Raw genomic sequence first — 19,471 nt, forward strand, 5'->3', positions numbered from 1 at the left:
CTCGAAAGAAATGAAGCTTCTGGCCCAGGACAGATGAAGTATCTAGAGCTCTCGACCGGCTTCCATGGGCGGTAAGCACGGGCAAAATCACGAGCGGTCGACTAAGGCAAAACCGGCCCCGAAAACCGCTTTGCCGATGACCGTGGGCGTCGGACGAAGCTCCAGACACATCCGCTCCTAGTCCATTGCACGTTCCAAGGAGCTGAATGTGTGCCATGTGATGTGCTCAACTTGAACTTTTTCCCTTTAGATATGGCATGTCGACGTCTTATTCGGTGACATCATTGTAACTCCAATTCCGTTTCGATCCTTGTCCGATCCGACTCCGAGATGCGCAGTGCCAGGCTGCCTGTGTCTCTGGCCTTGGGTGTCAGCCCACGGCAGGCTTTGAGACCATATAGCTCCTTTACTCGCGACCTACTTCCTAAAGCGAGACCGCCTATTATCTCTTCCGCCGACCACAATGGGTTGAACCGTCTCTATTCAACCGCCTCGGGTACACTCCGGGATGGTGCGAACCCACTCTTGCTTCAAAACAACAGCTTCAAATATACCCCTTCTACGTCTCGCATTGTCTCCCAAGCACGCCTTTTATGTTCAACTTCCCAACTTTTCCAAGCGAAACCATCCGCATCCTCCACAGTGCCAACTACCCGGTCAGCTCCAGAACTAAAAGAAGAAGTGGAGGAGGACAAGGGCTTCGAATTGTCTGAGCGAGCAGCGCAGGCAGCGCAGGTCAACATGAGCGCCAGATTGGCCAAGGACGGCGCATCGGGAAAGAAATCCGGATTCTCCGAAATCTGGCGGCTTTTGAAGATCGCGCGCCCTGAATCCAAGGCCCTTGGTTTCGCCTTCTTTTTCCTCCTAATCTCCTCTTCAATCACAATGGCAGTTCCCTTCTCCATTGGTAAAATCATGGACTCTGCCACCAAGAGCGTAACCGAAGGAGGGGGCGAACTGTTCGGCTTGAGCATGCCCATGTTTTACACTGCTCTCGGTGGAATTCTACTTCTGGGTGCTGGTGCAAACTATGGGCGCATCATCATTCTTCGAATTGTTGGTGAGCGAATTGTTGCTAGGCTGCGTTCCAAGCTTTTCCGTCAAACCTTCGTGCAGGATGCCGAGTTCTTTGATGCCAACCGGGTTGGTGATCTGATCTCGCGCCTTAGCTCCGACACTATCATTGTTGGCAAGAGTATCACGCAGAACCTGTCCGATGGTCTACGAGCTGCTGTTAGCGGTGCAGCTGGTTTCAGTCTGATGGCCTATACTAGTGCAAAGCTGTCTACTATCTTGCTTGTGTTGCTTCCTCCAATTGGTCTCGGCGCTCTCTTTTACGGTCGAGCCATTAGGAACATCAGTCGCAAAATGCAAAAGAACCTGGGATCGTTGACTAAGATTGCGGAAGAGCGCCTGGGCAACGTCAAGACTAGTCAGTCGTTTGCCGGTGAAGTTATCGAAGTCAACCGGTACAACAAACAAGTTCGCAAAATATTCGAGCTTGGCAAAAAAGAGTCTCTGATTAGCGCAACCTTCTTCAGCTCGGTGAGTCGAAAGTCTTGATTCTTTCTGGCTTCTTATTGATTTTGACTGACTTCTTCCTAGACTGGCTTGATGGGCAACATGACGATCTTGACCCTGCTTTATGTCGGCGGTGGGATGGTTCAATCGGGTGCTATCAGCATTGGAGAATTGACTTCGTTTTTAATGTACACTGCTTATGCAGGCTCCAGCATGTTCGGTCTCTCCAGCTTCTATTCAGAGCTGATGAAAGGTGTGGGTGCGGCGAGTCGACTCTTTGAGCTGCAAGATCGTGAGCCCACGATTCACCCAACCAAGGGTCTCAAGGTCGAGACCGCGCGTGGACCCATTCGATTTGAGAACGTCACGTTCTGCTACCCTACCCGCCCCGCTGTGAAGATCTTCCAGGAATTGAACTTCGAGATTCCTCAAGGAACTAACGTTGCGATCGTTGGACCATCTGGTGGAGGCAAATCTACCATTGCATCCATTTTGCTCCGGTTCTATAACCCCACCGAGGGCCGGGTCTTGATCAACGGGAAAGATATCAAGGGCATGAACGCCAAGTCCCTTCGCAGAAAGATTGGCGTTGTTTCCCAAGAGCCTGTGCTCTTCTCTGGAACAATCGCCGAGAACATCGCTTACGGCATTCCTCAAGCAACACGATCGGAGATCATTGCTGCTGCGCGCAAGGCCAATTGCCAATTCATCAGTGACTTCGTAAGTCCGCCAACCAGCTATTATTTTGGCGAACCTAGCTAACCTAGTACAGCCTGATGGACTCGATACTCACGTTGGAGCCCGTGGAGCCCAGTTGTCTGGCGGTCAGAAGCAGCGCATTGCCATTGCGCGTGCCCTTATCAAGGAACCTGACATTCTGATTCTGGATGAAGCCACTTCGGCCCTCGACGCCGAATCCGAGACTCTCGTCAACAGTGCGTTGGCCGCTCTGCTTCGCGGCAACAACACGACAATCAGCATTGCCCACCGTCTTTCCACCATCAAGCGCTCCGACACCATCATTGTCCTTGGCCCTGACGGCAAGGTCGCCGAGCAAGGCTCCTACGAGGAGCTCAGCTCTCACCCGGATGGCGCCTTTACGAAGCTCATGGAATGGCAAATGAGTGGTGGCGAAACAACGCCACCTCCGGTCAAGTCTATGGAGACAGATCAGCTCTGGGAGTTCCAGAAGGAGGAGTTAGAGCCTGAGCTGGAGGAAGATGACGTAGAAGAGGTAGAGGAGACAGCCTCTTCGAAGAAGGAGTGATCGTATTCCACACCTTGTTTACTCCTGACCCTACCGTTACACGGCCATCTCCTTACGATGTCTTTTCATTCTTGTTGATTTTTCTCCTTGGAATACATGTTCCCTCATCTACACTCACCTCTCACTCTTCCTCTCTTCTCATACTCCCGCACATTTTGCATGTTAGATTTTGCGATAGATACTAAGTCAGCAATTACTGTGTACAAATCTCGATATCAATATTATTGTTTCATTGTTTGTTCGGGGCACCGCTCTACAACCTTGTCCAGACCCCAAATGTACAACACAAGCTATGGCAGTCGCAGATGAGCTCTCACAGGAGAACTCATAGATCGCCTGTCCCGGAGTCCCGTGCGGGTGGTCCCGCGGCCGCCCGCCTGGGCGACGTATCTTGCTTAGTAACCAGTCATATGCCAACGTCAAACGGCGCATTACAGCTCTTTGATATGAGATAATCCCCTTATTTTTACAGAATATTTTACTTTTACATAGGAAGTGGGGTTGAAAAGACAGACATGAACCGCATACGTAGTCTCATCGCCCGTCCGGCGGCGTACGAACGACTGCAGGACTCCGCTGCAGACGACACCGATGAGACAACATATACGCAGCGACAGCTGCAGTCTCACTTTTCAAGATTACAGTATGGCATATTCTTCCTCCTCGGAGTGTCTATGTTGTGGGCCTGGTAGGTGGAACTCAACAATCTCCGAACCCGGAGGAACAAGCTACATACATGTGTGAGTTGAGCCAACCGAAACTAATGCGGAGCACGATCTAGGAACATGTTCCTCGCCGCAGCACCATATTTCTACAGCCGGTTCCAGTCCGATGACTGGACAAGACTACACTACCAACCGTCGATCCAGTCCATGTCAACCGTCACCAACCTCGGAGCCGCCTATGCCCTAGCAAAGCTACAGAAGAACGCCTCCTATCCACGGCGAATAACGTTTTCGCTGTTGCTGAACTCTGTTGTTTTCACTATTTTGGCCTTCTCAGCAGTAGTCATGACCGATTCCTCGCCGCGAGCGTACTTTGGTTTCTTGATGGTGATGGTGTGCGCCGCGAGTCTGGCCACTGGTATCAACCAGAATGGCGTCTTTGCATACGTCTCCGGGTTCGGTAGAGAGGAATATACCCAGGCTATTATGGGTGGACAGGGTGTTGCCGGTGTGTTGCCTTGCATTGTTCAGATCTTCTCTGTGCTGGCTGTGCCGCCGAAGGAGGATAGCGTCGGTCGAGACCAAGGTCAAGACCAAGACCCCAGCATGCCCCAGACGACTTCGTCGACGTCTGCGTTTATATATTTTCTTACGTCTACGGGTGTCTCGGTCATTGCCCTGTTGGCTTTCCTCTACCTTCTGAGACAGCAACCCTCTTCGAGGCAAAAGTTGGCAAGGGATGACGATGAGTCTATTGCGGACGTCCGCGAACATTCCAAGACTGTCAGCCTCTGGACTCTGTTCGTTAAGCTGCGGTTTCTGGCATTTTCTGTGTTCGTCTGCTTTTTGGTTTCTATGGTGTTCCCAGTCTATACGGCCGAGATCAAGTCCGTCAACGACCCTGCCAGTTCACGGATGTACGATCCTAGTGTCTTCGTTCCTTTCGCATTTTTGCTTTGGAATCTGGGCGATTTGGCGGGGAGAATGTGTGTGGCTATCCCAGGAGTGTCATTGGGACAGCATCCTCAGGTGGCTGCCATTGTGGCTATTGCCCGTGTTATTTTCATTCCGATGTACCAGCTCTGCAACATCAACGGCGAAGGTGCTGCTGTCAAGAGTGACGTTTTCTATTTCCTTGTACAGTTCTTCTTTGGTGCCACCAATGGGTACCTGGGGACAAGCTGTATGATGGGCGCTAGTCACTGGGTTGTTGCCGATGAAAGACCGGCTGCTGGCGGATTCATGAGCCTGGTTCTTGTCGGTGGACTGGCTGCTGGGAGCTTGTTAAGTTTCTCTGTTGCCAGTGGTTGATTTTGGTGGCATATTTCGCTCATCCAGTAGACTCAGATGTAACGAATGATGAGCCATGAAAATTCTTCCGTTACTTGATCTCCGCGTGAGTACTCCTTTGTTAGCTGACCCATTGAGTCCTTTAATGTAGCCCCTGTTTTCCGTTTGAGGAGCCCTAAGTTGAGACTCCAAGTCGAAGTTTGCCGGCTGTCGCCTTCGCATTTTCAATCGCTCTTAAACACACCCAAGTCAATTGGGACCCTAAACGACCTCCTTAAACAGTTTCCCGCCATTTGATGTCTCCAATCAACTTCTATTGTAAATCTCTTATCATCTCATCTGGCGTTTGCCCACTCCGGTTCCCCTTCGTCCTTCGCCTCTCTCTTCTTCTTTTCTCTTCTCTTCTTTTCCCACACACCGTTCCCTCGTTTAATATTTGTTTTTTACATTTGTCTTTCAGTAAGGAGAACCTCTCTGGATGTCTTCGGTCGTATGTCTTACGGTAACTAGTTATTGTTCATGACGATTTTCGATTCCTTGGCTATGGGCGTCCGATGCCATGCCCTAGCTGTCCCCTCGTTCTGGGGTCTACTGAGTGGACTCCTTGCCTTGGTGAGTACTGATGTATAAGATTAAGTATTGAACGAGTATGTGTCTCATTCCAATCAATTCCTTTTTCACAGCTGTGCGTTTACTATGTGGGCTGGATCATCCACACTCTCTGCTTCCACCCTCTGAGTGGCTACCCTGGACCCAAGCTGGCTGCCATCACTCCTTTGGTTCACCTCATGTGGGACATCCAGGGTAAGCAGCACTCGACCATGAAGCGCCTCCATGATCAGTACGGAGACGTGGTCCGTATTGCTCCTAATGCTCTCGTTTACCGCGCCGCACCCGCCTGGAAGGATATCTACGGTCACCGCAAGAAGGGCCAAAAAGTCTTCGTCAAGGACCCGGCCTTGTATGCACCCACTCCCAACGGTGTTAATGCAATAATCACAGCCAATGAGGATAACCACTCCCGGATGCGCCGTTTGCTGACCCACGCCTTTTCCAACAAAGCCTTGCGCGAGCAGGAAGAAATCCTCCAGATGTACGCCAACATGTTCATGGAAAAACTTAAGGGCCTCATGGGGAGCGCCGCGTCCCAAACCATTGATATCACCTGCTGGTTCAACTTCACCACATTCGACCTCATTGGCGATCTCGCTTTTGGAGAACCCTTCGGCTGCTTGTCAAACAGCACATACCACTGGTGGGTCCGAATTATTCTGGATGCTGTCAAGGCAAGCGCCTACCTCAAGGTCTTTTGGTACTACCCTTTCCTCGTCCCCTTGGTGCGTGTCCTGGTCCCCAAGCACCTTCTCCAGAAACGTCAAGCCAGCTTCAACCTGAGCGTTGAGAAGGTCCGTCGTCGTCTCGCCCTGGGTGCTACCCGTCCCGACTTCACTTCATATATCCTTAAGCATTCCAAGGATGGGAAGGGCATGTCGCCTGAGGAGATGGATGCGAACTCGGCGGTCTTCGTCCTGGCCGGCAGCGAGACTACCGCTGCCCTTCTCTCTGGTGTGACATACTACCTTCTGCGCTACCGTGACAAGTACACACGCTTGGTCCGGGAAATTCGTGGTGCTTTTGACAAGGACACTGACATCAAGTTGTCCACCCTCGGGGACCTCCCGTACCTGAATGCTGTCCTGACTGAGGCAATGCGCATCTACCCGCCCATTCCTTCCATGCTTCCACGCATCGTTCCCGAAGGAGGAGCGATGATTAACGAGCAATACGTCCCTGGAAAGGTAATTACAACATGCCGGTGTGTGTTGCTTGCGGAAAAATATTCGAGCATGAACTTGTTCTAGAGAAGACAGGTCCCCCTCGGCTATTCCCATCTCAGCACAAAACACAATTTCAATTCCACGCCTCGATACTGACAGCAGTTGAATACAAACAGGTCTCCGTCTCCGTCTCGCTGTACTCTGCCTTCCGCGCCGCCTCGCACTTCAAGAACCCCGAGGCATTCGTCCCAGAGCGCTGGCTGAACGAGTCTGATGAGTACATCAATGACAAGAAGGAGGCCTTCCAGCCCTACTCCTACGGTCCACGCAACTGTCTTGGTCAACAGTAAGCACACATTCCATCACTGCCTGCTCACTCCATCCGTGTTTTCGCCTGAGCCATATCTGGAAGTGTTTGCTAATATTCCATCTACAGCCTCGCGAACGCCGAAATGCGTCTCCTGCTCGCCAAGCTCTTGTGGAACTTTGACCTAGAGCTTCTTCCTCAGTCTCTGAACTGGACTGATCAGAAGTCCTTCTCACTCTGGAGCCGTCCTGAACTGATGGTTAAGCTCTTCCGTGTCGGTGCTGGAACTGTTCTCTAAGTGTACGAATTTATGAAACGAACTGACAATATCTCCTTTTTTACTGCACATCCAGTTGGGATAGATCGTTGTCTCGACTGTGGAAAAGCATGGGTCCGAAAAGCGTTTGTTGAAAGCTTTGAAATGGCGTTTTCTTTCTTCTTGTCTCGGGGTTACGGCTAGGCTGTTTGTTTCGTCCTCCCTGGGGTTTTCAGTACATACATGCATCTAGTCATCCGCGGGTTACTACCCCGGTACAAAAGGTTGGGGATTTGGAAGTGGGCGTTTCTGCTAGAATAGAAAAAAATAGTCCTAATACATAACTACTCTTCTGTCAGAGGGCATAGCAACTTGGCGGGAAGCCGATAGGCGGTTTGTGATGGCTGTGGGATGTTCCTTGAAAAAGAAAAACACGAAGTTGTGTTTATTCTCATAAGTTAAGGTGCAAGTAGACAGAGTCATGTATTCGCATGGAAAAATGTATGTAGAATATGTATGAAGGTAGTGTATATTCAAGGTCCGGTATACTGGTGATCTATCCAAGGTATTGCATGTTATATTCCAACGCCAATCCCCAAGCCCACAATAGGTAAACAAATGATAACTCCTAACCTTGAAAATGACAAACACCATGTGACTCCCCCGTCTGCTAATGCTTTTTGTATACCAAGGAACCATCAGAAAAAGTCTTGTTCACCCAGCCATTGCGAGTCCATCGCGTAGGCCACCAAATCCGCTGCGCAACACATATCTTCATGTCCATGCTCCAAGTCGAGAAGTTCGAGGACAGCCTTTAGCCTGTGATCTAATGTTTGCTTGAGCTGCGAGATACCAGTTGGCACGTCCTTCGTCTGCCTCTCCTTGACGAGGGACTCGGCGATGTTCTGATCTTTTCCTTTGGCCATCTCCGGTTTCCGTGTCATCTTGTTGGGCGAGCAAGATGCAAGAGCTTTTCGCTGTGGCTGTGTAGGTGATGGTTCAGGTTTGCGGTTCTTGAAAAGGCTCTGAAGCAGAAATAGTAGCCAGACCAAGTTGGTGCGTGGGGAGTATTCTGCCCAGATGCCAGGGATATCCGCCACTTTTTCTGTTTCTGTGGGGCAACCAGTATAGAGTGTAGCGCGCATACTGATTTTCACTGTTAGCAAGCTGTCTAAGAAAGTAAATAACTAGGCATTGGAAAACATACTATCGGTAGGTGTTTCTTTGCATAATCTCGTCTTCGTCTTGGCCAATAGCATCGAACAATTGCTTCTTGTCCAGATCTGATGACGCAACCTCGGTGAGACCGGCGGGATCATCGGTCAGGAGCAGGTCCGCGCGAGAGAGTGAGTAGTCGATAATGGTAGTCTCGAGGGAGCTGATTCCAAATCCACTGGAGGATGGCTGTCGTGCAACGTCGAGCTCTGTGGGGGGATCCATGCAACCATCTTCCCGCGTCGATCGTATACAAACATTTCCCAAGTGAAGGTCTCGATGCTCAAACATAGCATACTCCTCTGCCCGGGCCAGAGCCATGGCAACTCCCCAGAAAATATCATAGATCTGGAAAATCGATGACCAAGCAAACTTCTCCAGTTCACATCCCGCATCATCCATCTCCACAATCGCCCATAGCTGCGTATCGGGATATGCTCTTTTGTTGGACGGATTAGGATTCATGCAGTCATCTTTGGTCTTCTTGTAGTGGTCCCATGCAATTTGGAAGGACTCTGGGAAACGACCTTGGACAACATGGATCTCTCGGAAGCGAGCAAAGCCAGGGATTGGATCTAGATACTTGAGCATCTTGACCTCGGAAACAATCTCGTCAATGGCGGTGAATTTTTTGGACCCGGGACCGCTCTTTGCTCGCAGAGGCACGACTTTGAAGACTCCATCGCCATATGATTTCAGTTTAGCTAGCTTTGATTTTGAGACCACTGGCCTACAAGCTTCTTCCCGCAGGTGAAGCTTGTAGACTTCACCGTAGGACCCCTCTGCGAGTTTTGCGACGTCGAACATGCTCGCTGATCGCGAAGCCCATGAGCTGAACTTCTGAATGCCTTGCGCAGCAATTGGAGACAAAGCCTCATTCAGAATTGGGCGAACATAATCGCTAGCTTTGCTGTCATGAATGACTCCGGACGATCGCCTGGGTGCAGGAATCTTCCTTTTTTCCGCTCTCCTTCTGTCGGAAGATGTACTTGGCTTTTCTCGATCCTCGCCTGTGGACTCTGACGTCGGAGCTGGGGAATCTGGTGTAATCGGAGGGAGACTGTCTGAATCCTTTGGGCATTCTCTGACCTCCACCGTCGTTTCGCATTGCGTTGATTTTGGCTTCGTCTCCTCCGGGGTGCATTCACCAGAGGATTGCGGCGTTGTCGGGGTGTCCGAGGTGTCCTCTGTCGCGGACGAATTTGATTCATCAGAGACGACTTTCGTCAGCTCTTGGTGCTGCTCGCTCTCAGTCTTTGTAGGCTCTGCACGATTGTCTGACTGAGGGGTTGAGTCGTCATGGATTGTCACTTGGGCTAGTTTCGCTTGGAGGTTTTCCACGGGGTCGACGCGTTGGGTCTTGGATCTGGTGTCCTTGACAGGGCTTCCTTGGTCGAATACCGCTCGGGGGGCATTGGCTCTTCGTTTCCCGTATACTCTGCGTTGAACCACTGACTTGGATTTGGATTGTTTGGGCTCCATTGGTGTCGCGTGACTTGAGACTGGCGAGTGTGACCGGGTCGACATCATTGGGGGAGTTTTATACACCCAGTATATTAATCTGGGGCTTGGAATACCTGTGGTAGTGGAATTAGGATGGTTCTGTTCGACCGAATGAGGTCAGGACAGTCAATCTGGGGCCGGAGTGCTGGATCGTCGACGGGTGTTGACGTTTAGCCTAATCAGGTTTAGCGCGGTGTTGCTGCGGTAAAAAATATTCGGCCGTTGGTCTTTGGAATTATATTGGACTGTTGGACTGTTGGACTGTTGTATATTTTAATCGATGTTTGATTTGTTGACTATTAAAAGGATAAAAAATCAGAATGCAATTGCACATTGGAGATAAATATTTGGGGATATGTCTATGTCCAGTAACAAAGGCACAAGTCCGGGGAAAGACTGCTATCCCACAAGCCTGGGGTATGTATATCTAGGGTAGATGTCGGGTTTTATACTCCCTACACGAGATACAACTTTTATTTTTCTTCCATTGCTCTGACATTGGACCTTCGGAGTCTTTCCCTTACATCGTACATGAAACGAACGTGGGACTCAGACCGTTGAAGATCTGCACCCCCGTGTTTCTGTACATTATTAGTATGACTTTCAGAAGCATCTGTATCCACATATCCCGTGTTTTTCCCCCTTTCTCTCGAGGGCTAGATTCGCGAAATAGTCAGAGATAATAAAGGAGAGTCTAGATATAAGCCGGATAACGCTGAACGGTGAATGGTCCAATATCATCTATAGTGGGCATCAAGCCGGGGCTGACCGGAATTGGTTCCTGCAAAGTCACATTGTGACGTACTAAGAAAGAATGGACGATACAATAAAAGAAAGAGAACAAGGAAGAATTAATTGATACAGGTAGAAGAGTAGATAGTTAGTAGTAAAATAATATACTATATATTATATATTATATATTATATATATAAAACAAAGAGAAGAGAAGTAAAATTAAAAAAAGTCCCAAGTCCCGGGGCACGCGCCTCGGATGTGCGCTTTTGCCTTTTTTTTCCCTTTTGCCCTCCCGCCTCTTCTCTACCTCTCCTACAACATAGAGAGTCTCATCCTAATGTCCTTTTAATACCTTTTTAATACCTTTTAATACTTTCTCAATGCGAGGGCATGGCGTTCAACTTCAACTGGTCGCCTTTGATGGCGGACGCGAGTTTTTACACTCGCGCCCAAGATCTGCTCACTGCCGCCCTTAATAAATCGCCAAAACCCCCAATAATCGTCGACGATATTCACGTCACCGAGTTGAACTTGGGATCTATTCCCCCGAACTCGAAATCTTGGAAATCGGTGACCTGGCCGAGGATCGCTTTCGCGGCATCTTTAAGATGTCATACACTGGCGACGCTTTTCTCACCTTGAAGACCCGGGTTCAGGCAAATCCGCTCAATACCTTCCTCCTCACACGACCAACTTTCGGCTCGCCAGTACCTCTTGCTGCCGCGTACGTCTTCAGTCTCACTTCTCCCCTTTAGATATATTTGCTGATATGCGATTCTAGTACTCCGCTCACTATACCTCTGCAAATCACCCTCTCCGATTTTAAACTCTCTGGGTTCGTTATACTAGTTTTCTCAAAACAAAAAGGAATCACAGTCGTGTTCCGTAATGATCCGCTTGAGTCGCTTAAGGTTTCGTCGACCTTCGATTCGATCCCGTTCGTGCGCGACTTCCTACAAAAAGAGATCGAAGCTCAACTCCGGATATTGTTTATGGACGAACTCCCAGCCATCATTCATCGACTGTCGCTCCGCTTGTGGGTTCCAGAATATCGCACGGGGGAGGAAATGAACGACGAGACCGATAACACGGCCAAGTCAAGCGAAGGCCCCGGTCAAGATCCTCTAGCTAGCCCGCCACAGGATCCCGTCGACTCCCTCGGAAATGCGTTAAATGAGTCCGAAATCGCGTCGCTCTCTCTAGATTCATCGGTCGAGACCCACTCCCTCTTCTCGCAAAAGAACCTCCTTCGCCTGGCCGCTCTGACAGATTCGCAACGTACTCTGTCCTTGTTCACTCCGTCGATCCAGGAAGTAGTGTACCGAGCATGGACCTCTCCAACCGATACCAGCGAATTCCCTTCGAGCGTGATCTCACCACTAAGCCCGACTCTTTCGCGAGAGCAGTCCCAAATGGGAAGCATGTCTTCCCTTCACGAAACCGCCAGCAATGCCTCCATGCAAAGTCGACCCTCCATGTCTAGCCATTCATTTAGCACCAGCACCTATGGTCTGAGTCTAGGCGCTGGACGTCATTCCAAAGCCCACGCTCGGAAACGTAAGAAGCGTGTTGTGGATCTGCGGCGCCCTAAGACAACCGATGACGCTATGAGCGTTAGCGATGAGAGTGTTATGACCGAGTCGTCCAGACCCCCCTCTATCGCCTCTGCACCTCTGCCTATTGTAAATGAGCCATCAGATGACCCAGTCACACCACCTCTGTCACCCGAGGTCGACTGCCACCTACCTATTATCCCCGAAAGGCATTTGCCCAGCTTCTCCCGCCCCACTCGTCGGGATGCGGACTTATCATACTCCCATGAGACTATCCGTGGACCCAAGGCAGAGGATGTGGACGCCACCCCTCGTGCTACTATGCGCGGTTATCCCCAGGAGAGGGCTGAGGCGGGACCGTCTAGCAACCAGCGGACCCCGTTGCCTGCGGCTGTTCTTCCCTTCTCCAAGGATGAGAACGCCAACGTCGATCCTGTCCTGGTCGACAGACTCGCCGGTGAAATCGCTCGTCGTATGCGTGAGGACAAACTTATGACAAACGCATGCAGCGGCTTCTGGAGCCGCCAGCACGAAGACAGTCCTCCTCCGGCGTATGGCCACTGAGCTCTTACCTCCATACATCCCTTTCGACTTGAGCAATCCTCGAGCATGACCGTTACGATTTCCTTTTCCGTTCTTTTCTTTTCTTTTCTGCATTTTTCTTACGGTTTCTTGGTTCTTTTTCTGTTCTTCCTCGTTTTTGGGCTAAACTGGTATTTCTTTGGAGCGGGATTGTACAAAACTGGGTTCTGTCATGGTACAGCTGGCGTTGAGTTTTGTTCGGGGGTTTCATTTTTATATGATACCACACTCATTAGCCATTGGGTTTTTTGTATTTTTTATTTATTTTGGGGCAGGTTATGGGGTCCCTAGAGAAAGGTTGGATATTTGGTGTCTAAATTATGATGTCTCCTTTGTTCTTGGAATCGAATAAATCGCCTAAATCGCCTAAATACCTCCGATGCGGGTAAAAAAGCTGGAGATAGCGCTAAACCCGGGAGGAACTTAGCTCCGCACCGGGCACCACCTCTTGGTTCCCACTCCTTTCTTTTCCATCATGTCATATCAATTCCAATATGGCGGGCATGTTCAAGAATGTGTTTGGCTCTCAGGAGGCTAAATCCGATGATGGTATGTTGATTGATACATTTCAATTGCTGAGCTGACTCTGGTAGACTTCGCCGACTTCGTGGAAGCTCCCAACCCGTCGCCTGCCTCCCTCGTCGCTGACTCGACTGTCGCCCCAGCAGCCAACACCCTAGCCGCGAAGCAGGTCCCCTACACTGCCTGGTACCGAGTATGGGAGAGGACATCCCCGAGCGATTTCAAGCAGGAGGCAATGATCATGCCGGTCATCCTCTTGATTGTCCTCTTCCACCTCTGGGGAACGCGCAAGAACCGAAAGAGGGCGAGGGACTGGGCGCAGGCCCACGGACCTTCTCTTCAGAAGGAGTTTGCCGTCGTCGGATTTGATGGAATCGCCCGACCGGCTGCCGTGGACGGTGAGGCGATCACCTTGGAGCTCGCCAATCCCGAGTCCCTGCTAAAAGAGAGGTCTGCCTGTGAGTTCGCCTCGTATGCGACCGGCCGCCAGAACGTTGCCTTCCTCGATGTCAACCTTAAGATGCCTAAGCGATACAACCCCATCACCTTCATTATGGAGTATGTCTTCAGCTTTTTCTTCGAGAGTTGGGAGACCCCCGTTGAGAAATACGAGGCTCTAGCGTATGCTTTCGATGGTAAGGAGAAGGACCTGGTTCCCGTTCTCGCCAAGGATTCTGCTCCCGTCAAGGTCCCTAGCTCGACTTACGACGGCTTTATCTGGGCTGTTGTCCACAAGAGCCACATGCGCAAGTTCCGCAACGACCGCTACGATGCCTCTCTCACCTTCTCTAAGGATAGCCCCAAGCTCCCCTCGTGGGTCACTGTGATGACCGAGAGCGCTGAGATTAGCGATACCCTCCTCACCCCGGAGTTGATCCAGGCCATTGAACAGGCTGGTAATGACTTTGAGTACTTGATCGTGACGGACCAGCCTATCGACAGACCCACTAAGTGAGTAGCCTCTGTGCGAGCCTTTAGTTAGATCCGTTGCTTAGATCCGTCGCTAACGATTTTTGTTTTAAGGATTGACGAGACCATTCCTAAGAAGCGCATCCAGCTATCCGCTAACCTCGCCTCCTCCCCGTCCGGCTATACCTCCACCCTCCCTTTGTTCAACCAGTTCCTATGCCTATCCGACAAGCTGGTCGCCTCCGCCCATTTCCGTGGCGAAGTCATGCGCAAAGTCCGTAACGTCCGCGAAGAGGAGATCAAGAGGCTGCGCCGTGTCGACGAGGAAGAGAAGGCCGAGGAGCGCCGCATTGCTGCCGAAAAGATCAAGAAGGATGAGCGTGAGCGAATCCTACGTGGATTAAGCGCCGACGAGCAGCGCAAGTTCCTTGAGCGTGAGGCTCAGAAGGGACAGAGACGCCAGGCGAAGAAGAGCACGCGGAAGGGTTAGACGGGTGTCTTTTGTTCTGGAGGTTCTTATGCTATCTTCTCGCTCCTTTCTGTGGGAAAGATGCGGGTTGAATGTCTTACCCTGCCATTTTGGTACCTTTCTAATTTGATGTATTCATATTTATTTGTGGAAGATATAATATCTACCATGAGAACTGGGAGTGGAATCTTCAAACGTTCAGCCATATTCAATGCTGATTATGTTCAAATCATCGAGTCCTGTCTGATTCGAATATTAGGAAGCAGCGTAGATGGCATTGCAGCCGAACACCTTGCCAACCTCTCTCCCTCACCCCATCACTCCAATCAACATCACTGGTCGTTCCAATTATCCTTATATACTCCGACCTACTTCATTCATTCATTCACAATGCATTTCCTCATCCCCCTAATTCCATTCCTTTCGGCTATAACCCTATCCCAGGCCACTCCCACAGGAACGAGGATCAACACCAATACAACCACCAATACCATCAGCACCACCAGCCTACCAGTCGGAGCCATAATCACTCATTGTACTATCCCAGGCACAATCGCCCTCACGTTCGACGATGGCCCGTACATCTACACCCCCCAGATACTAGACACTCTCGCCGAACACGGCGCAAGAGCAACCTTCTTCCTCAACGGCCATAACAGAGGAAACATCCATACATCACCCGACGTAGTGCAGCGCACATTGGCAGAAGGACACCAGCTGGGGTCTCAGGATGCCCACCCACTGGCCTATCCACTCTCCTCCCTTCTCTACCCCAGTCCAGTCCAAGCACCAACATACACTAACCAAATATCCAGATGGAACCATCCCTCCCTCGATGTACTCCCATACGAAGAGATCGTACAGCAAATGACACTTCTTGAAGAAACCTTCATGCACATCCTTGGCTTCTTCCCGACCTACATGCGTCCCCCATTCCTCAGACATACGCCCGTCGTCCTCGGCGCTATGGCCGATCTGGGATACCACGTTATCGGGGCTAGTGTTGACACTAAGGACTATGAGAATGATAATCCCGATACAAATTGGGTTAGTTTTGAAAAGTTCTCGAGGGAGGTTGATGCTGGTGGGACGATTGTGTTGGCACATGATTCGCATCAGCATACGGTTGAGATTTTGGTGGATAATATGCTTGCGGATGTTGAGAGGAGGGGGCTGAGTCGTAGGTTTCTCTTTTCTTTGTGTTTTTGTACGTCTATGGCTTGAGGCTAACGTTTGCTTATAGCTGTTACTGTTGGCGAGTGTCTTGGTGATCCGTCTGAGTATTGGTATCGTACTGGGAGATAGATGGTTTGTGTGGCTTTGGAGGTATGTTCTATTTTCTGTCGTCCTGGGTGATTGTTCTTTCTGATATTCATACTTGAGCCAAGGGACACCTGTGTATAGAAGTCCTAGGCTCTATTGAACTTATAGGTTATTCTTCACGACGTTCTGTAGACATATGTGCCTGGCCAAGGTAATTCTAGGCTAACAATGTCTGATTTAGAACTGGAATTAAAACAGCTGAACTAGACTACTATGGATATAGAATGACTGCTTATTCTCATTTCAGTAGGTGTGAACTACCCGGTCTCTGGGACATGCATAGATCTGAGGCTCATGGAAATGGTAAATATGATGCATTGACATAGACCTGGGGTAAGCCACTTACATGCAGATTGTCAAACCTCTCTTTTGCCAATTTGAGGCTCTCTCTGTCTTCGTGTCTTTGTGCCTTTGTTCCTTTGTCTCCATGAATCTATTTAGAGAGCTTCATGCCAGTGGTTAGGTCGTGAGTATAGAGACCGTTCTCTCGCTCTTCTCTTGGCCTCCCACTAGTAAGTATTATCTTTTCTAATGCAGGGTATAAAGCAATGGTAAGATTCAAACAAGGTATGTATCAGTAAAATATGAGAGTGAGCTGACGTGACCATCGTTTAGTACCTATATAAACAACAGCCCCCCAACTTCCTTTTTGCTTTGGCAAATAGTCACTTTCCACTTCCCACGTATCACGTCCGAGAACATCATCTTCTTTTCTTTTTCACACAATATCCTATACTACTTGGCACTTGGTATATACCATAGCCATTGATTATAGCGTTTCAGACACTCGTAAGTGGCTTCTGCTAGCCTTGCTTTGGAGACTTGCAGCGTAATCTAACTTGCTCGAAGGTCGTGTACATCGAAGACGCAAAGATTTTGAGGCAAAAACCTTGCAGAAATGGCAAGATCACCAATACGACTTTGGCATATGGTCATCTGCCTTCTCTGAGTCTGAGGAAGAACCTCCCACAGAATGAGACCTTGACGAATGCCCTCAGTCCACTGTAGTGAAGAGAGACGACAAGGCACGTACCGTTGTCTAACGGTTATGTGCCAGTTGCTAACCGGTTATAGATCTCCTTACGAAGATTCGTCGAGCCCGCTACGACCCAATTAAGACACCTATATATTGTAGACGGTCAAGACAAATCCAACCGTCTATGACATTGCAGATGGACGGTATTCCATCTTTCTCAGGATCAAAACCCAGCAGCAAGGGTTTCACGATTTGCTATCGATGGTGCTGTCATTGTTGCTGGGATACTCTCTTTCGTTGCGATCAAGGCTGGCTTGGGGGCCGGAGTCTTTCAAGTACCGGCGGTCGAGCAGGCCAGGATTATCTTGGCGCTACTCAAGGAAGAGGTAACAAAACAAGAACGGCTGATTGATGAGGACCCCGTTAATATGAACCTGGTAGCCTTCCTTATGCCTCGCGGCCGAACATCCCTACATACATAGCGGTTGGGCCGCCATCGGAAGCCAATCAAGGCCAAACTGGGCAATGGCGCAGAAATGGAGGCGCAAGTCGACGGATACTTTGGGAGGAAGATGGGCCAATGAAGATGATCCTTGAGGCCAAGCAGGATCAATAAATTGTCATGAGCCCCAAGTCTCCATCCAAGAGACGACGGAAGTGGTTTCGTTGCTCATGACACAAGAGGTCGATGCCAAGCGGTGAGACTTGCCTTTCTGTACCTCAGCCTCAGCTATGCTATACAGTGCTAATACTAAGTCGTACATAGGCCCGTTTTCGTCATCTCCCAAGATGGCAGTGACCTATATATCACAGCCGAGGTGCGGATAACTAAGACTATCGACGGCAGGGTGACGGTCACCACCTCTCTTGACGATATGGAAAACAGAGGAAGAAGATTTGCCATTCGGCTAACTCAGAGTTAAAAGAGCAAAGAACGGTGAGTGCCCTAGAACTTCCAGGTGGTACATTATCTGACTCCGCAGTCAGAACCTCAGCTTTGCCTCCTCCCACATCTTCTAGGTTCGAGGGATGCCGTTCTCCTTTCCCGGTCCCAAGGGCATAAATGCTGGAGATTCGCTTTACTCATCTCAAATTGTCCAGGACTGGCTACGCCAAGACACCGGTCATTGTGGTGTCGTGCGGTGTCTAAAAAGACGTTGGGGAGCTCAAAGTCCCTTAGACTGGCGCCGGCTGCCTGAAGATACTAGTTATATCAGAATTGGCTAGATTTGTGTTAGACAACTGGTCAAGTTGTCGAGTATATGATCGACCAAGGAGGTTTCCAGTGCGGCAATGCTTTTGGTATTTGTGTCGGGTTGGCGGGCTTCTACAGCTTTGTACGGTAGAACCCAAAAGTCAAATGGGACTTGTTGAGTTATCAGCATATATAACACGTCAAAAGCAGTACCCTTCGATGAAGACATCGTACATCACCCCAAAGGGTGGAGAAACAACACATCTCGCTGTAACTGTGTAGGTGAAGGGGCAATCAAGCTGGAAAGAATAAAGGGACAAGGCACGACCGTGATGGTTTTGTCTATCCCTTTTACGATGTTTTAATCTATACCAGAGTGTCTATCCACACTAATTCCTCCTTACTCCTGCTTTATCTGTATCTATACCCTACAACTTCCCAAAGACCCTAACTCTCTCCTCAACAGGCTTCTGTACCTTCTCCCCGGCAGCAGCCTCAGGACTCCCAAAGACTAACTGGGCAACATTCCGCCACTCACGGGGCAGATCCCATTGCTCTGAAACACCAGCGTCAATGAGGGGGCTATAGTGCTGCAAGTTCGCTCCAAAGCCGAGCGCTTCAAGGCCCGTCCAGACTGGTAAACGTTAGAACGAAGAAAGAACACACGAAGGGAAACGAAAAGGAATGGACATACGGAAATACTGATGCATAGCATTCGAATGGTCTGCCCATGGTAGGAAATTATCCTTGTATGTAGCGAACTTCTCCTGCATGGGTTTGATGTGGGCTGGGTCTTCATAGAAAAGGATCTGGGTATTGATTAGCTACGGACAGGACTGGATACCTCGAGTTCCAAGGAAATGAAACCGAATCCGAAAGGGAAAGGGAAAACGAAACTACGTACCGTCCCATACGCCCCCTTAAAACCGAGCAACTTAGGCAATGTCTGTTTCTCCCAGATCTCCTGCGAAATCTTACCCGCCTTAACAAGACCCTCGAAAGCCTCAATGGCGATATCCCACAGTCTGTCGTGCTGACCGTGCAGGAGCACGACTAGCCGTGTAGACTGGGTATTGAATGAACTGGGAACATGTAGGATGGCGGCATTGACAAGCTCTTCGATCTTGGAGTCTGGGACTGGACTTTCCTTGCCGAGCTTGTAGATCGTGCGCCTATTCTTAGCGAGATTGATTAAAGCGCTAGGCATGTCTGCTGCTGGTGCTGGAGCCAGTTTGCGGGTTGAAGAGGAGAATGAGCGGAGTGGTTGTGTTTGGGTTCGATATAGATGGGTCTGACGGGATACCAGGCGTGCTGGGCTGGTTCTGGATGCTGCGCGGGTTATGGCGTGTAGGGGAGATTGAGTGAGGCGGGTTCTCATTTTGATTGCGAGTGAAATGTACAGTTT

General features: G+C 49.9%; 8 protein-coding genes across 8 annotated transcripts; 6 read left to right on the forward strand and 2 right to left on the reverse strand.

Annotated features, from left to right (window-relative positions):
- Positions 1 to 330: 330 nt before the first annotated feature.
- Positions 331 to 2,788, forward strand: mdr2 (ATP-binding cassette permease mdr2; the record flags this gene model as incomplete). The annotated part of the gene is made up of 3 exons (XM_056716600.1): positions 331 to 1,545; positions 1,606 to 2,241; positions 2,294 to 2,788. 3 exons carry the CDS (start codon positions 331 to 333, stop codon positions 2,786 to 2,788), a joined length of 2,346 nt encoding a protein of 781 aa, XP_056564222.1.
- Positions 2,789 to 3,573: 785 nt separating this feature from the next.
- N7489_010852 (nucleoside transmembrane transporter FUN26) lies at positions 3,574 to 4,764 on the forward strand (the record flags this gene model as incomplete). The annotated part of the gene is made up of 1 exon (XM_056716601.1): positions 3,574 to 4,764. The coding sequence occupies one exon, from the start codon at positions 3,574 to 3,576 to the stop codon at positions 4,762 to 4,764; it is 1,191 nt and encodes a 396-aa protein (XP_056564223.1).
- Positions 4,765 to 5,286: 522 nt separating this feature from the next.
- N7489_010853 (cytochrome P450) lies at positions 5,287 to 7,126 on the forward strand (the record flags this gene model as incomplete). The annotated part of the gene is made up of 4 exons (XM_056716602.1): positions 5,287 to 5,355; positions 5,427 to 6,542; positions 6,698 to 6,867; positions 6,958 to 7,126. 4 exons carry the CDS (start codon positions 5,287 to 5,289, stop codon positions 7,124 to 7,126), a joined length of 1,524 nt encoding a protein of 507 aa, XP_056564224.1.
- Positions 7,127 to 7,782: 656 nt separating this feature from the next.
- N7489_010854 (uncharacterized protein) lies at positions 7,783 to 9,829 on the reverse strand (the record flags this gene model as incomplete). The annotated part of the gene is made up of 2 exons (XM_056716603.1): positions 7,783 to 8,230; positions 8,292 to 9,829. The coding sequence occupies 2 exons, from the start codon at positions 9,827 to 9,829 to the stop codon at positions 7,783 to 7,785; spliced, it is 1,986 nt and encodes a 661-aa protein (XP_056564225.1).
- Positions 9,830 to 11,145: 1,316 nt separating this feature from the next.
- N7489_010855 (MDM34 family protein) lies at positions 11,146 to 12,654 on the forward strand (the record flags this gene model as incomplete). Its single annotated transcript, XM_056716604.1, has 2 exons — positions 11,146 to 11,261; positions 11,319 to 12,654. 2 exons carry the CDS (start codon positions 11,146 to 11,148, stop codon positions 12,652 to 12,654), a joined length of 1,452 nt encoding a protein of 483 aa, XP_056564226.1.
- Positions 12,655 to 13,166: 512 nt separating this feature from the next.
- On the forward strand, positions 13,167 to 14,593 carry N7489_010856 (CCDC47 family protein; the record flags this gene model as incomplete). Its single annotated transcript, XM_056716605.1, has 3 exons — positions 13,167 to 13,221; positions 13,266 to 14,145; positions 14,218 to 14,593. 3 exons carry the CDS (start codon positions 13,167 to 13,169, stop codon positions 14,591 to 14,593), a joined length of 1,311 nt encoding a protein of 436 aa, XP_056564227.1.
- Positions 14,594 to 14,962: 369 nt separating this feature from the next.
- On the forward strand, positions 14,963 to 15,877 carry N7489_010857 (chitin deacetylase; the record flags this gene model as incomplete). Its single annotated transcript, XM_056716606.1, has 2 exons — positions 14,963 to 15,752; positions 15,816 to 15,877. The coding sequence occupies 2 exons, from the start codon at positions 14,963 to 14,965 to the stop codon at positions 15,875 to 15,877; spliced, it is 852 nt and encodes a 283-aa protein (XP_056564228.1).
- Positions 15,878 to 18,494: 2,617 nt separating this feature from the next.
- N7489_010858 (nitroreductase family protein) lies at positions 18,495 to 19,444 on the reverse strand (the record flags this gene model as incomplete). Its single annotated transcript, XM_056716607.1, has 3 exons — positions 18,495 to 18,700; positions 18,761 to 18,875; positions 18,971 to 19,444. The coding sequence occupies 3 exons, from the start codon at positions 19,442 to 19,444 to the stop codon at positions 18,495 to 18,497; spliced, it is 795 nt and encodes a 264-aa protein (XP_056564229.1).
- Positions 19,445 to 19,471: the final 27 nt, after the last annotated feature.

The sequence above is a fragment of the Penicillium chrysogenum genome (assembly GCF_028827035.1).
Source record: "Penicillium chrysogenum strain IBT 35668 chromosome Unknown utg000005l_segment0_segment0, whole genome shotgun sequence".
Lineage (NCBI taxonomy): Eukaryota > Fungi > Ascomycota > Eurotiomycetes > Eurotiales > Aspergillaceae > Penicillium > Penicillium chrysogenum.